Source organism: Molothrus aeneus, chromosome 1, assembly GCF_037042795.1.
Source record: "Molothrus aeneus isolate 106 chromosome 1, BPBGC_Maene_1.0, whole genome shotgun sequence".
NCBI classification, from domain to species: domain Eukaryota; kingdom Metazoa; phylum Chordata; class Aves; order Passeriformes; family Icteridae; genus Molothrus; species Molothrus aeneus.
This window is the reverse complement of record NC_089646.1, coordinates 133494738-133510011: the sequence shown is the minus strand read 5'-3', so window position 1 is coordinate 133510011 and position 15274 is coordinate 133494738. Positions and strand designations below refer to the sequence as shown.

General features: G+C 36.6%; 1 protein-coding gene across 1 annotated transcript in view; it reads left to right on the top strand.

Moving 5' to 3' along the window:
* The window catches only part of SLC26A7 (solute carrier family 26 member 7), a 71635-nt gene extending 56724 nt beyond the window's left edge, over nt 1-14911 (top strand). Inside the window, exons 13-18 of the mRNA XM_066547906.1 lie at nt 1164-1301; nt 3010-3058; nt 5660-5760; nt 8194-8248; nt 8337-8440; nt 10439-14911. Of these exons, the coding sequence (XP_066404003.1) occupies nt 1164-1301; nt 3010-3058; nt 5660-5760; nt 8194-8248; nt 8337-8440; nt 10439-10474 (483 nt within the window). The 3' untranslated portion in view covers nt 10475-14911. The remainder of the gene's footprint in view (nt 1-1163; nt 1302-3009; nt 3059-5659; nt 5761-8193; nt 8249-8336; nt 8441-10438) is intronic.
* Nucleotides 14912-15274: the final 363 nt, after the last annotated feature.

Genomic DNA, 15274 nt, shown 5'->3' with positions numbered 1-15274 from the left:
TTTATGTGGTTTGTGGTTCCGTTTCTATTTTGCTTGAAAGTCTGTTGGGAAAACTGCATATCTTCAATGCAATCCCAAACAATTTTTAACTACCTAAAAAATGGTCTGTGTCAGCTCCACTTACTTGTGTTTGACTGTGACCTTGTTACATGATTTTTGTTAGGAAGAAAGAGAGTATTTTTTGACCTTTTTCTCTTGAAAATTCTTGATTTTTGCTTCCATTGTCACACAACCTGTAGAAGATTGGGAGTTCAGTAGAAGCAGCTTCTACAGAAGTTCCCCTACAAAACCAGTCTTTAAGCATGTCTTACTGCTGTCCAATATATTTATATATAAATATTAATTTTCTTACTGGCTTTTGAAGATGTTTTATATGTACACCTTGAGAGTGAAAGAAATAGCACTTGTTTTGTGCAAAATGTCTCCCTCTTGTACCTGGGGGTTTCAGAACATTATCTGTGTCTTTCCAAAATTGTTCTGCTGTGTAACATTTATGTTTTTGAGCTGCACAGTCTGACTGAAGGTGCTGGTAAGCTGGTTGTAGTTTATTTAGTGAATAATAACTTAAGGGCAATGAAGAGTTCTTGTGAAGATTATTGTGTCGGTTGTAGAAATATGCTGGTAAAGCTTTAAATGTGCCACTCAAGGTTGATCTGTATCCATTAAATATTTTCATGGAGAACTGTCTCTGTAATAAGGTCATCTTCAGATGAGCAAGATGAATATTGCCAGCTTTCCCCAGACCACCTGCAGTGTTTGCCCTAAATCCTTGTGTACTTTTTGCAAGATGCATTTTTCCAATAAAATATATTCCCTGTCTGTGAATGTTACCTTGTCTTTGCTTGGGGATCATACCAACTGAAATAATGCTATTACAATTGTTAGCTAATATTCTTAGTATTATGCCTCATAATGTGTATGCTTGTTTTCACGCTAAATAATATTATAGATAATTTTCATTATATATTACTTGTGTTTCCATTCTTACTTCAGTTATGTGTGAAGGCTGATCAATAGAATTATCTGTTAAATCATTCTCACAATCCAAAGCTCCTCCTAGGTTAATTCTCAGGTATTTTCAGGTTTTTTAAAGAAATGTGTCTGGGGTTTGTTCTCTAAATCCAAGAGGAACTTTTCAGCATTATGTTTATTTCATTCCCCAGGAATCACTAAAACAGGTAAAAATAGTTTCAGTCAACAGCCCGTTAGTCTTTTTGAATGCCAGAAAATTTCACGCTGACCTGTTAAAGATAATTCAGAAGGATGGCATGAGCAGCCAGGTATGTGATATTGTAAACAAGGTGGGATGTGCTTTACGCTTCAGTAATCACCATGACTGGCTTGAAGATTGTGTTTGCTTTCTTTGCATTTCTTAGAGAATGGAATCAGATACTGAAACAGGTATAAAAAAGCAACATTAGAAATTATTCATTTAGGATAAAGCTAATTCTAATCTTAATCAGATTCAATATGGACTATTTTCGTATTATTACTTGAAAATAATATCTCTTTGATTTCTGCATGTGATCCTGTAAGAGACATTAAAGTACTTATCCAAAACTCAAAAATTTCTAGAAGAACTTACATAACCTCAGCTGATATAAGGCTGGGACTTTAGAAAGACAATGAGTAGTTACAAATATGCTTGAATAAAATGTGATTTTTTTTTTCCTGGAGATAAGTCCCTGAGAGATGGACACTTCATTTCTAACTATAAATAATTTGGGGAGAATTAGGAAGAAAGTGGCTACCTTTTTTCTCAATGGTATTGCTTCTTTTTCCTCTTTTGCAGTGATTGTTTTAGAAAAATAAACAGTATACAAATTAGGTATATCACATTTTTGGAGAATATCCCTGTAAGTACAGTATTTTCCAAGTTCATCTGCACATAACTACTGCAACTTCCTGCAACACTTCCTAAAAGGGAAAAGATAAATTATCATTTTTCTATCAGTGCCATGAAGACATTCCAATATGATACAATGCTTACTGTAGACAATTTCATCCAGTTTGGCAAATTGGGCTGAGAAAATCTAAGCTGTGTCTTAGATAGGTTGTTAAGACAGCAACATGTGTCTCCCACCTCTGCTGTTCCTTGACAAAGAGTTGTGCTACCCGTATGTACTTAGATGGGTGGAAATTCAGCTCAGAAAATGTGGTGCTTTTTTCCCTTGGTTTTGCTAGGCTGACTGATTTGGATTAGTATGATAAAAAGCCTCCAAAGAGAGAGAAATTAGGATTTCCATGGAATTAATTTGAGTCAATTTAATAAGTTAATTTGTACGTTACTTATAAAGGAGATTTTATCCTTTGTTTCTTCTGTAAGGTACTCAGCAGTACAGCTGCCTGAAACACTGTGCCTTTTTTAAAAAATTTTTGTTGTTGTTGAGTAAATGTCTTTCTGTAACACATAATGGATGTGAAAAAAAATGCAGTTTCACTTTTGTTTCTCTGCTTTGTGTCTGGTTTTAACTCATGTTTCTACTGAGAACATACATATTGAAATAACCATTATGAAAATTATCCAGATAAATGTAATTCTTTAATAATTTACACGTCAAAAATGTTCTTACTAAAATATTAGCATAGCAGATGAGATTGCAGCAAGTAGAAAATAAATCAAAAGTTAATCTTATAAAATCACTGCCAAGATTTTTTCTTGCCAAGAACATTTTTCCCATCTTTTGGCCACTTCTTAACCACCTCCTGCTTCCCCAAAAGCATTGTGTCCAAAATATGCTTTCTAGTGAATCTAAGCTTGACAGAGGTTGAGCCAGCTAAAAAAAAATGCAAATATCAGTTTGAGTATGTATCTCACTATTCTTCTAAAGTTATACCAGAAAATATTATACATCCAACAGGCTATTGCATAGGACATGACATTGGAGAGAATGAGTCAACTTTGGTACTGAGAAACAGAATTCTTATGTATTGCATTGATTTTCTCTCTTTACTGTGCAATGGACTGGTTTTCCTTGGTATGTTAATAATTTGCTGCTTTTATTTCAGTGTGAGCAGAACACATTGCTCTGTTCATTTTCCAATGGAAGTTGCCATGGTGAGTTTATTATCTACAAATGGTGTTAAAACCAAGATGGATGTAAGTGTGCAAAATAGTTCCACATTTTTCTATATATTTCTAGGTGCACACAAGTTTTGTGGAAATAAATATTTTCAGTTAGACTAAACATTCAATGAAGCATGAATGCTGAACAGCCTTAAATTATGCTAACCTTGCCCTAATAAGTCCTGTAACTCATTCTGGTTTTGACAGACTTTTTAAGATTTCAAAATCAGGGAACCCCTTGAAAGTGCCTTTTTTAAGGAGTGGAAGGTTGGAACTAGATGATTTATGGTCCCTTCCAAACCAGGCGATCCTCTGATTCTGTGTCCCTGCTTATTGCACTGGAATGAGTGTGTGTGTAAAGAGACAGGTACATAGTGGGGGAAACCCTTCCCAGATTGTTGCCTGGACTCATCTTCAGACCAGGCTGAAGAGATTGTTTTGCTAAGCTCTGGTCTTGGGGTTTTTTTGCATGCAGAGTATATTAGTATGAAAAAGTAAAAATAAGATTAGAACCATGTTAAATCTTTGGGATCTTTAAAGCCACATAGGAGAAAATCTCAGAAAATGTCAACTGAATTGTTAGTGACACGATAACCACCAATATTATACAGTATATCAATACAATATATAATAAAAACCCCTAGAGGTTTTCTTTCAATTAAGGATTAAACTGGAAACTTCACTCTTTCCACATTTTGTAGTACTTAAACCAGAGCACATACATTCCCATGGGAGAGCTGCAGCAACCTTTTGCAGTGGATACTTTATACAGATGACTTCATTGTGGGTAGAATTAAAACAGTGTTTATTTAAAACACTTATAAGCATTAAAGCCACAGTAGAAAACCTGATTTGGAGGCTGTTATCTGAATGTTTGCATTTGTTAACTAGACTCAGGACATTTTTATGGTATTACAATTTTTAGTTAACTTGGGGGTGACAGAGTGCTTTGCTGTAGTATAAGAACCTACGAAAATGGTTATTGAAGATTATATTGTATTTTATTGACTATATTGTAAAATATTATGTTTGAGATCTTACCAGTACAAATTTCAGTCATCTTGAAGATGAACTGGTTTCTCATATACAAAAGTGACAGAAAGCACAAGACCTCTTTTCTGAATGCCAAAGACCTGCCTTAAGGACTTAAATGCTGCCATTACTTATATCAACCAGTCTGTGGTGATTCTTCATGGGGTCTTTTCAACAACAAACAGAGAAAAAAGAAAAATCCCTTTAAAAAGAAAAGCAAAATGCGGAGCTTAAATTTTCAAGGATGGGAGCATGAGGACACAATCCTTAAGCCTTATGGAAGTTGTCCAGGAAAACATGGAAAAAAATGTATGCCTTCATCAGAATCTTTCCTTTCTCCCTATGGGGAATACTGTCTGTATCAGCACCAAGTGAAACAGCTGTTCTGGCTCATGCCACTGATCCAAAGAGGGTGCAGGTCTTTACCTATCCCCCCATTTAGAGGCCAGGCAGCCTCTACTGCAATTCAGGATGCAGCAGGGAATTATTACACTGAGCCTGGGACATTACATGAACCCCTTCTGTGTTTCTATCACAGTAATTTTCAGGAGGTTCCCTCTGAAATCCTATCTTTTTGTTTGTATGTATCTATTCATGTACATTGCACAGAACAGAGACAGTAAACGTCTGGACATGCAACTCCAAAAGTCTTTGCTCTCAGACTACTGTTGGAAAGGAATTACCACCATTATAAATTTGCATCATGGGGAGATTCCAAGTCTCCTCAATAGTTTAAAATCTTTACCTCTGCTCGGCCAAAGCCATTCAGCTTAACTCATCTTTACAATCAGAATTCCTTTCCTTCATATTTTTTTTTTTAGTTGTGAGCATTATGAACAAACATTTGTTCACAGAACAATGTAAATAAGATGTGCAGTATTTTCTAGTTTTCACTTTATGAAAGCCAGGAATCATTTATCTATGTGCTAGCTCAGGATGCATTTAGAACAGAGTATGTTTTGATTAAACACAAGATGGCCTGAGGTTGAAGAATGAGTATAAGAACTTTGCAAATCTTGCCAACACAATTTTCTTCTCCAGCATGAATGTGTAGTTGTGTATTAAAAAATTACCCAATCAACAACCAGTATAGTAAAACCTTAGGAAAATTAATTACTCCACTTTACATCTATTTCTTCCTTATGGGTGAATATTAAGTTAACCCATAGGCAGGTGTTTAGGGCCTATGGAATTCAGTGTCATATCAGAACTTAAAAAAAAAATAGATAAATTGTCTGTCTATACCATGAAAAATCTTCCAAAGAAGCCAACTCAATGAGAAAATCAAGTTTGAAGAAGCAGCTGCTTAATTCTTGAGACACTATTGCTGCCTAAAACATCTCCATTAATATATTCTGTCTGTCATCACTTTGCATTGCCTTAAAGGTTCTTCATTTGTTCTTCTAAAATATGGCACTTGCTTTCCTGATACCCCAGAACATAGCAATGACAATTTTATTGTGATAGTTTGGGCTTATTTTGTTGAGCTATCATCATTCTTATACCCATTTCTTGAGTATTCTCCTTTTAATTAAAGGTTTTCATTTATCAAATGTGTAGGTGAGTTGGTGCAGCCATGTCACAGTGAGCGACATGTTTTGATATTAGACTGCAGTGGACTGAATTTCTTTGACTACACTGGAGTCTCCGTGCTTCTTCAGGTATTCATGACACTAGAAACAATCTGTAGATGTTATAATTAAACATATGAGTTATTTGGGCCAACTACTAGTCACTCCACCTATGTCACTGGATAAATCTTTCAACCATAAAAAAGATGAACACAGACTTGGCATTAAATTGTACTGTGTTTATATACAAAAAATTACATTAAAATATTTCTATTGGGTAACAGAGCAAATCTATGCTAATCTAATATTCTATTGGTTAACAGAGAAAATCTATGTATCTATATGTAATGAAGAGGAGTTTTGGAACTTTTCCCTTTTTTTTAAGTTGGCTTTTTGTCATATTTGACCCTGCCACATCAGTTGTAGAGATGAGTAAATTTACTGCTTTAAAATTTCAGCTCTAATTCTGTGATTTTATCTGTATATTCTACTGTTTGCTAAGACAGAGGTCAAAACATGATCTCCATCCTTTCTCCTGTGGGCAACACATGTTGCAGACTGGGTTCAGGCAGTGCAGGAGTTCCAAGATGCTCCCAGAAGAATAAACCCAGCATTCACTGGTTACTGTGGTGAATGGAACTACATCCAGATGGTGGCTGGCCACAATTGGTGCTCCCTTGGGGCCAGTCCTGCTTAATATTTTTGGGGATGATTTGGACAAGGGGATCGAGTGCACCATCAGTCAGTTTGCAGAAGAGACCAAGCTGGGTGGGAGTGTTGATCTGCTGGAGGGCAGGAAGGCTCTGCAGAGGGGTCTCTGCAGGCTGGATCAATGGACCGAGGCCAGTTGTGGGAGGTTCAGCAAGGCAAAGTGCTGGGTCCTGCACTCGGGTCACAACAACCCCAGGTGGTGCCACAGGTGGGGCAGAGTGGATGGAAAGACATGGGTTAGTGGTGGACTTGGCAATGCCAAGTCAGTGCTTGGACTTGATGATCTTAAAGGTCCTTTCCAATCGAAACAAGTTTATGAGTCTATAGTTTCACATAACAAGTAGTTCTATATAGTTGATAAAAAATTATGTTCAAAGCTGTTTCTTACACTTCCATCAGATCTGGAGTTTAAAAGTTGTGTAGTGAGTACAGAGTTAAGTGGGTATGGAAGACTTGGTTTGCATAATTTTTCTGAGTAAGATAAAGGGCTAGATTTGAACTCGGGTCTTGGCCCAGATCTCTTGTTGCCCTAACAATTTTCTCAATTTACTGCAGGGATTGCACAGTGAAGTAAGTGCTGCCTTAAAATGTTTTAAATTAAAACTACACATATAGGCAAGGATATAATGAAAAAAAAACTGGAAAAATAAGGTTAGTGGGAGTGACTATTAACTATTAGTACTTTTCCTATCCTTTCGTACTGGGAAGAGTTCATCATAGATAGAAACTGACCTGGATTGCTCCGGTCTGAACTCAAATCATGTAGGACTGTTAATTGTTGAACAATAGTCACTAATAGTCTAATATCTGTTTGAAATATTGGGCATTCAATATTGTATTAGTTTAAAAATTTGTGAAACTGATTTTCAAAAGGTCTTAGAGACCTCCAAATTACAAATTATGTCAAAGAAGTGTTTGACAAATTTGAGAGAGGTAAGTCTGGCATGGGCTGTGAAGTACACAGGTTGGTAGTGCAGCCTCTGGATAAACAGTTGGTCCAAAACCAAGTTACTCCTCCTCCTACCAAAACGACCACACTCAACATGCCCTTGTTACACTCCTTCCCAAAATATCATCACTGATGTCAGAGATGGAGGATTTTTGAACTGAGTAAGATTTTTGCTTTGTTTTAAAAATAGAATATTCTGATGGGGTTCTCACTGAATCTCCTCCCAGAATTTTTCTACTTCACATGGATTATTTAAACATTTTTTGAAGCAGTAACTGCTTTGGATATTCCTCATTTGGCAGGAAAATACCGTACTCTGCTTTTAGAGTTATTTTCACTTTTGTTTTGTTTTGTTTTGTTTTGTTTTGGTTTTGTTTTCTATCTTAATATTTTTTTCTCTGGGGAGTGGAACACTTTCAAAGAAATAATAAAGAACAACTTACTGCTCAATGCAGCATGATAGCTATCATGCTTTTTTGATATAAGTCTCAAAGTTTCCTAGGTCTGAGTCCTGTCTTTGTGGACTGGAAGTAAGCATTTGGTAAGGACAAGGGAAAACACGCTGAAAAAAGAGAAATGGAAATAATATCCTTAAAAAATACAGTCAGAAATTGCAAAATTATTACTCAAATTCAGTTTTAATTCTCAGCAGAGCTGTAGAGTACTGTGAAGCAGTGGCAGGAAATAAATGTGGTTTGGTGATGTTTGCATTATAGAAGGGCTCGCTCTGGTGGCTGCTGGCAGTACAGCTGCTGCAGCAGCACTCTGGGCTCTGCCTACCTTGAATATGGGCTTTTTGTGAGCTTTCTTCTCTGTTGGTATTTTAAACAGTTTTTTTTTAAATTTCCTGTTTTCAAATATAGATTTACGTGGACTGTAAAAACAGATACATCGATGTGTTGCTAGCACACTGCAAAGGCAAGTATCAGCTTACAGTAAAAATTTAACATGATCATTTATATATCTTCACTACCTTCTCAGTGCTCATGTGTTTGTTTTACTGCAGGTTCCTTGATAAAAGCAATGCAGTACGGTGGAAATCTTGACTCTGAAAATCCTGTATTTTTTGAGTCTATTTCTTCAGCAATTGATGCCATTCAGATTCACAGGGTAAGACTTACAAGCAGGAGTAGGTGAAGCCTGGAAGGCTTCTTGGATGCTCACAGCAATTTGTTAAAGTCTGGGAAAGTTTTATTTACCCAGTGAACCTTTTATGTAGAAATCTTTTATCTGGCTGTAATCTACAACTAGTCCTCAGGCTGAGGAATGCAGTTTTCCATTTTTTGCTGCTAGCACTATCTTCCCATCACCACATCTCCTTTTGCAACAACATCTCCATCTTCTATGATAGATCCAGAGGTGCTGTGTTGTGGTGCTTTAATTCTCTACTGGAAAGATTTATGTCATCTAGAAACATCTAACACAGCCTCTCAGTGAGACAAATTAACTCACAGCCAGTTCTGCATTACTGAAACAACAGTCCTGTTTCTCAGCCTGGGATGCTTGAAGCTCTTCACACATCAGAGCACTGGTCTGACTGAAATGGTTCTGTATCCCCAGCTGGTTTGGTTTGAGTTAGAAATCTTGTCTCTGCCCTGCATTGTACCTCGCTGTGTTGGCTCACTGGTGGAAAGAGGGGAATTGCATGAGGTAGAAGAGAGAGCAAGAGGGAGAAGGGAGGCTTGAGCATCTATTTACTTGTTTAATGATTCCTGCATTCCTTTTTAAAAAGATTGTAAACCTGGACTATCCTCTTGAACTATGTGATCCATTTCCACTATCATGGAAGTGCAAGTGAGTGTCCATTAAAAGCAGTGTGCTTTCCCATGGTTTTATTTATGATTCAAACTTGGCTAGAGCTTGGCTCAGAGCCTTCTCCAAGAGACATTAAACTCATCATGGTCTGCGGTTTGGTCGTTTGTCTTTTGTTCTTCACTTTGTATTTAACTAATTTAATCAGACTTGCCTATGGACAAAACCACTTTCCATTGATTTATCCAGATTAAGGTGAATTGGCATAGTTGGTCTAGTGAATTGACCAGAAAAACATGTTCTTTTCAGTGCTCTTCAACATTTTTCATTATGTTGTCCTACAAAAAATAATTTATTGAAATGGTAACTGCAGGGCAAAAATAATGGGGTTGGCTATTGTATATTTTGTCTGGGTCTGATTAGATGAATTAGAATGATTGGTGTGTTATAAAATGTCTGCTTTTTATATTGACATTATTAACTTTCCTAACATTCTCGTAGGATAGTTATGTACCAGCATTCCCATTTTATGGAAGTGAAACATGGATAGACCAGGACAAATGTTCATAACGAAAAGGGGGAGTTAAAACTCAAAGTGCACTTTTTAAGGAACTGATTACTCGTTTCTATCAGAGCTGCTAGGCAAGTCAAACCTCTGCATAGTGGCTTAGCAGTTTAGTCTGAAAGGCTTACATGCAAACTCAAATTTTAAATGTAATCATGAACAGTGTACATATACTGCTGGTGCTTCTTCAGAATATTCACAGTATGTGCTTCAGGGATTTTTATGTATTCATTGTGTTTAACCCATGAAGATAAGGTGGACAGGAGTGAAAAGGCAGAGTGACTGCAATAGCAGCAGCACACTGTAGCTACCAGTCTAGGTACTCCTCCTGTGCCTTTTTCAGGTGCTGAGGTCAGTAGGACTCTTCAGTGTTAACATGACAGAATAGGCAGAATAGGATAGAAAAAAATTTGAGGAAGGAGTTGGAGACTAAGAGAAAGTGATTTGTTCTGATTCACATTTCAGATTCCCCATATAGCAGGAAATAGTCTTCCACTGTCAGAAAGGTAGAGGTAAGAGGGCTTTGTGGTCCATTTTCATCTCTGCTGCTGTTCAGAAAAGACATTCTTATCTACATGCTCCTATGAAAATGTGTTGTTCTCATTTTTATAAATTGGTAGGATACTTGCCTATTACTTTATGCAGTTAATCTTAAATAACTTTTTTTAATCACAAATAACTTTTTAAAATATTAGTGGCGTTTTCAAGCTAGCACTCCTTCATATCCTAATTTTACATTATATTCTAGGAAAACATTATAATACTTTTTTTTTCTGTTTCTCTCATTTTAGAATTACAGCAAGTTCAGTGAACAGAGTGAAGTGTGATGCCCACCCATTGAGCACAGCGAGTTTCATCTGCTCATATTCAAAATGAACTACAACATGGCTTCTCCTTCACTTTTTTCTCCAGTGGATCTCATAGATGATCTTGTGTATACCATATATACTTAGTACATTCAGTAATGACAGATCTACCTTTCAGAGAGAAAATCTTTCAGCTCTGATCACTCAGAGAATTTTTATGCAATTGTTCTACAGTGGTTTTATAAAATATTTTTATATATGTTTAGATACAAATTATTAGAAAGCAGACACGAGGTACTGTGTTTACCAGTTAGGTGGATTCATTTAGTATCTTCTATTGTAACATTAGTTGTAATATGCATCTGTAGTTTTGTGTATGGAATAGAGACATGAATTCTTAAAAGAGTTTATTATAATTGATACAGTATCTGCAGCAAGGCATATACCAATGCATACATTTTCTAATGGCTTTACTTACTCTTTCCTCTGTTCAAGACAGCCATTTGCAGTAACAGCAATGTATCACAGCTATCATATGCTTTCACTTTTTGTATTGGTTTTGTATGCTTTTTAATGCATGCTCAGATCAGTGAGAGAACACACAAGTCTATGCAGAAAAGGCAGATACATGTTGACTAAGAACACTGGATTGCCTCCCTCTGTATTTGTTGTCTTGTGCTATTATGGTTTGCTACATCTTCAAAGCCACAGGTATTCTTTAGCTCAGTCTGAAGAGGAAAAATTGGTAATATTTTTCCAAAATTATTCTTTTTTCCAGCATTTTTCCACATTTTTTCCAGTCTGCATTTCCACTTTGAGCTGTGATTTGTTTGGCGTTGAAATCTTCAGCTGAGGCAGCTGAAAGGTGACGGTAGTGACACATGAGGTGTGTGCCACACTTCAGCCACAATCCTGGTGTGATGTGCAGTATACTGTGTGTGAGCACACAAAGCGGGTGGTGGAACTCACAGGTTGAGTATTTGGTTTGTATTTATGGGTTGTCAGCAATTGTATTAGATCATACTATCACACAGCTATCGTGTTATTTGGCAACATATTAAGGCCTTCCAGTACCTGAAGGGAGCCTACAAGAAACATGGAGAGAGACTATTTGCAAGAGCATGTAGTGATAGGACAAGGGGAATGGCTTCAAACTGGAAGACAGTAGGTTTAGACTTGATATTAGAAAAATATTAGATAATTAGAAAAATTCTTCACTGTGACAATGCTGAGGCACTGGAACAGTTTGCCCAGAGAACTTATGGATGCCCTGACTCTGGAAGTGTCCAAAGTGAGGTTGGATGGAGCTTTTAGCAGCTTGTTCTAGTGGAAAGTGTCCCTGCACATGGCAGGGTGATGGAACCAGGTGATCTTTGGCGGCCTTTAAAACCTAGGCCATTCTATGATTCTATGTATGATTTTTCTCCTCTTACCTTTGTTCCCTTATGTGAACACCAGCAGTAAAATGTGAGTTGAGCAAAAAGGAATTAACAAATGAGAAAAGAAGTAGGGGATTTTCGTTTTTTCACCAACTTAAAAAATCTATGGAAGCTATAGGTATAATGAATATGCAGTACAGTGGATATCTTACACTACAGAGAGGAGGGAAGTACAAGGAGGCTTTGTGCAGCTGACACATATAGGCAAAATCTAACTCTAGGCATTCTATTTTCAGCAGCAGTTACATCTGTATGCTTGTCTGGACCCTCCCTGCTCTCTCAGCCCAAAGCTGATGCCTGCAGGAGATGAAGTGGCTCATGGAGTGACTTCTGCATCTCTGCATAGTTAAGACATTAATATGCTTTTCCTCAAGTCTTGGTCACTCCACACTAGTAGTTGATAATGGGAGAGAGCCATGGGCTTTCTTGCCCTTTCAATTATGAGTGACTCTTGTGGTTATTCCCTCCTTTGTCCCACAGAGGACTAGAAATGTTCTGTACAAGTTCTTTTGAGACTGCTTTGGTAATTACTATGCAAAAAGCTGATAAGTGAGAAACTCATTATATGCAGGAGAAATAAATTCTGTATATTGTCCCAATCACATTAATTTCAGATGCTATAGTTGACTGCAAATGGCTCATTACATCACTGGACTCAGTAACAGGCTATAACATTTGATTAATAATTTCTTGAAACAGTTTTAGTAATTTATTAACACTTTAGAAACTATTTACAATGTACTTTAATCGCAAAAGCATCAATTTTATGTCACAGCTGAATGGAGATTTCTACTTAACTGCAAACTGAATAAATGAATAAATGGTATCTTTTCTACTAGGTTCAGCATTTGTTCTTTGTCAGCTGAATGTTTTTTCTGAAAATTTATAGATTAGTTGATTAATGAAATTGTAAAAAATAAGGTCTTTAGCAAAGATAACATCACTTTTCAGGAGACTTTCACTTTTATTCTGAATGATCTTGTAAATGGAACAACACAGATGCTTTTAAAATTCCTTGTAGTATTAGCCTTTTAAGAAACCTTCTGCATTTAATAATCAATTTTGTAGTGCTTATCAAAATAGCTTCTAATTTTTATTGATTTCAATAGGAATAATTTTTGATCAGTTTAATGGCTGGTTTAGGAATGAACATTTATCTCCCATTAGCTCCAACCTTCCAACACTGGGATTTGGTGTAATACTTCTGTAATCTATTTTGCTATATATAATTAGTCTAAATAACTTTCTGTTTCTGAGAGTATGCATTGTTAATTATATTCCCTGTCCGGGAAGTGGCATCACTTAGGATAGTTGTTTCTCAGCAGAACAGTGTTTAAGGGGCATGTGAAGATAGCTGCTCTTTCAATTTCTTCTACAATACCTGTACTGAGTTTAAGCTCTGTCAAAATAGAACTGCTCTATACAGCTATGGGCAGTGAGGGATGGAGCGTCATTTCTTTTTTACCATTGACTTGGAAGAAAAAATTTCAAATTACAAACCACTGACACAGTTTCCATTTCTCCACCACACACCCTTCTGAGCTACTGATGTTTACTAAAACATGTGACTGCACCTTGCCTGTTTTCAAATGGCCAGGAGGCCATTGCCATCAGACCTCGTGGACTGCCAGGTCATCACTGCTCTGCTGGTGGGATGGGAGTTGCTTCATGTCCTCCCCAAGTTGCTCTTTGCAAATCCCTATTGATGGTGTGTTTGTGCCACTGACAGACTCAACTGACAACTGCTTAATTCTTTGGTGAAGATTTAAGGAAACACCTTAAAACTTCTGGATTAAGCTTTGGAGGCAATCCCCACTATCAATTTCTACCCTTCTCTCAATGCTTTTTTATATAGATTGTCCACTGGCTTTCCTCTGGCTCTCAGAATTATTATGTAAATACATGGAAGCTCAACCCAAAACATCACAGTTAGCTTTGCTGGAATGTAATAAAATGAAATAGAATAGAGTAACATTGGAAAGAAACCAACAGGGATCATCTAGTCCAACTGCTGTTATTATAAAGGAATATCATAATTACAATAAACCATACTTATTCTTCTGATCCAGAAGGGCCAAGGGAGCCAAACTCATTCTGTAGCAAATAGCCTGCACAAAGTCTGTGTGTCCTTATGGCTGTGCAGGCCTGGCCACACCATCCCAATGGAGTTGGGAATTACAGTCAGGAACAATAAAGGGGTTTAGTTATTTGTGCCCTGCTGCTGCAGACATTCATCTTTGTACCTTCAGCCTTGTTTGCTTGAACATCCCTAGGGACTTTTCAGAATAATGCAAGGTTTTATCAAGTGTGGTTACATCTGTGAGCTTATGCAGTGTTAGCAGTAAGAGCAAACCGTGGAGTTTCTCTGTCCTCAGTGATTTCTAAAGCAAGAGAGAGACAGCACCTGCCAGCACAGGCTTGAGGAAGTCTCATTTGCAAACAGGTTTCAAGTAATGAAACTAATGAGTTTACTACTCTTGGTAAGCAATTCTGAAAATCTAACCATTCATTTTGCTTCCTGTATGTATACTTACATGCTCAGATTTTATATTGCAAAATTCAGTGTGTATGAGTCACCAAGCTTTTGCAAATCAGTGCTTCAATTCTGCAGATTTGGTGTATTCTGCACTTCATAGGAGAACTTAAATACAACGGGTTTTTTTGCAGAGGTGGTCCAAAGTTATCAGAGATTATATATTTACTTGATGTGTTTAGGAATTTTTAGTTATTTTTAGGAACTTATTCTACATTTTAAATAGTATATCATGTGAGTAAAGACTTTTTCTCAACGTTTAAGATTTGATAACCAGAGTATATTGATGGTGATCTGATCATATGCTCTTATAGAATTTGTTTCACACATTCCAAAAGAAATCAAACAATGAGGAAAAAAAGAGAGAGCAAACTGATGTTAAAGAATGAGTATAAAGGCAATTAAAAATTAGGCATAAAATATGTAATAAGGAAAAAGACTGTTAACATTACATTTATGCAAATTAAATGTTTCTAATTCTTGTCATATGTCTTTCATTTTAAAGGTTATTTGCCCTGATTCTATGATTCAAGTGTCACAAGGTCTGGCTGTAGCTGCTTTGACATAATTTATTTGACAGCTCTGTGTCATAAATATATAATGTAACAAGGAAAGGTATCTTCACTGTTGAATGAAAACATTAATGTGTCAATACTGTGTATGAATACTGTTTGACATTTACTAGTTTCAAAAATAAAATACACAGTATGCCTTGAAAATATGGTATTCCTATTTTTGGAAGATACTTTCTTTGTCTACAGGAACTCATAAATAAATGAAGGAGCGCAGTTCCAGAGTGCATGCTAAATGGTGCCTTCATCATTAAGATAGATTTTACTAAAGATCACA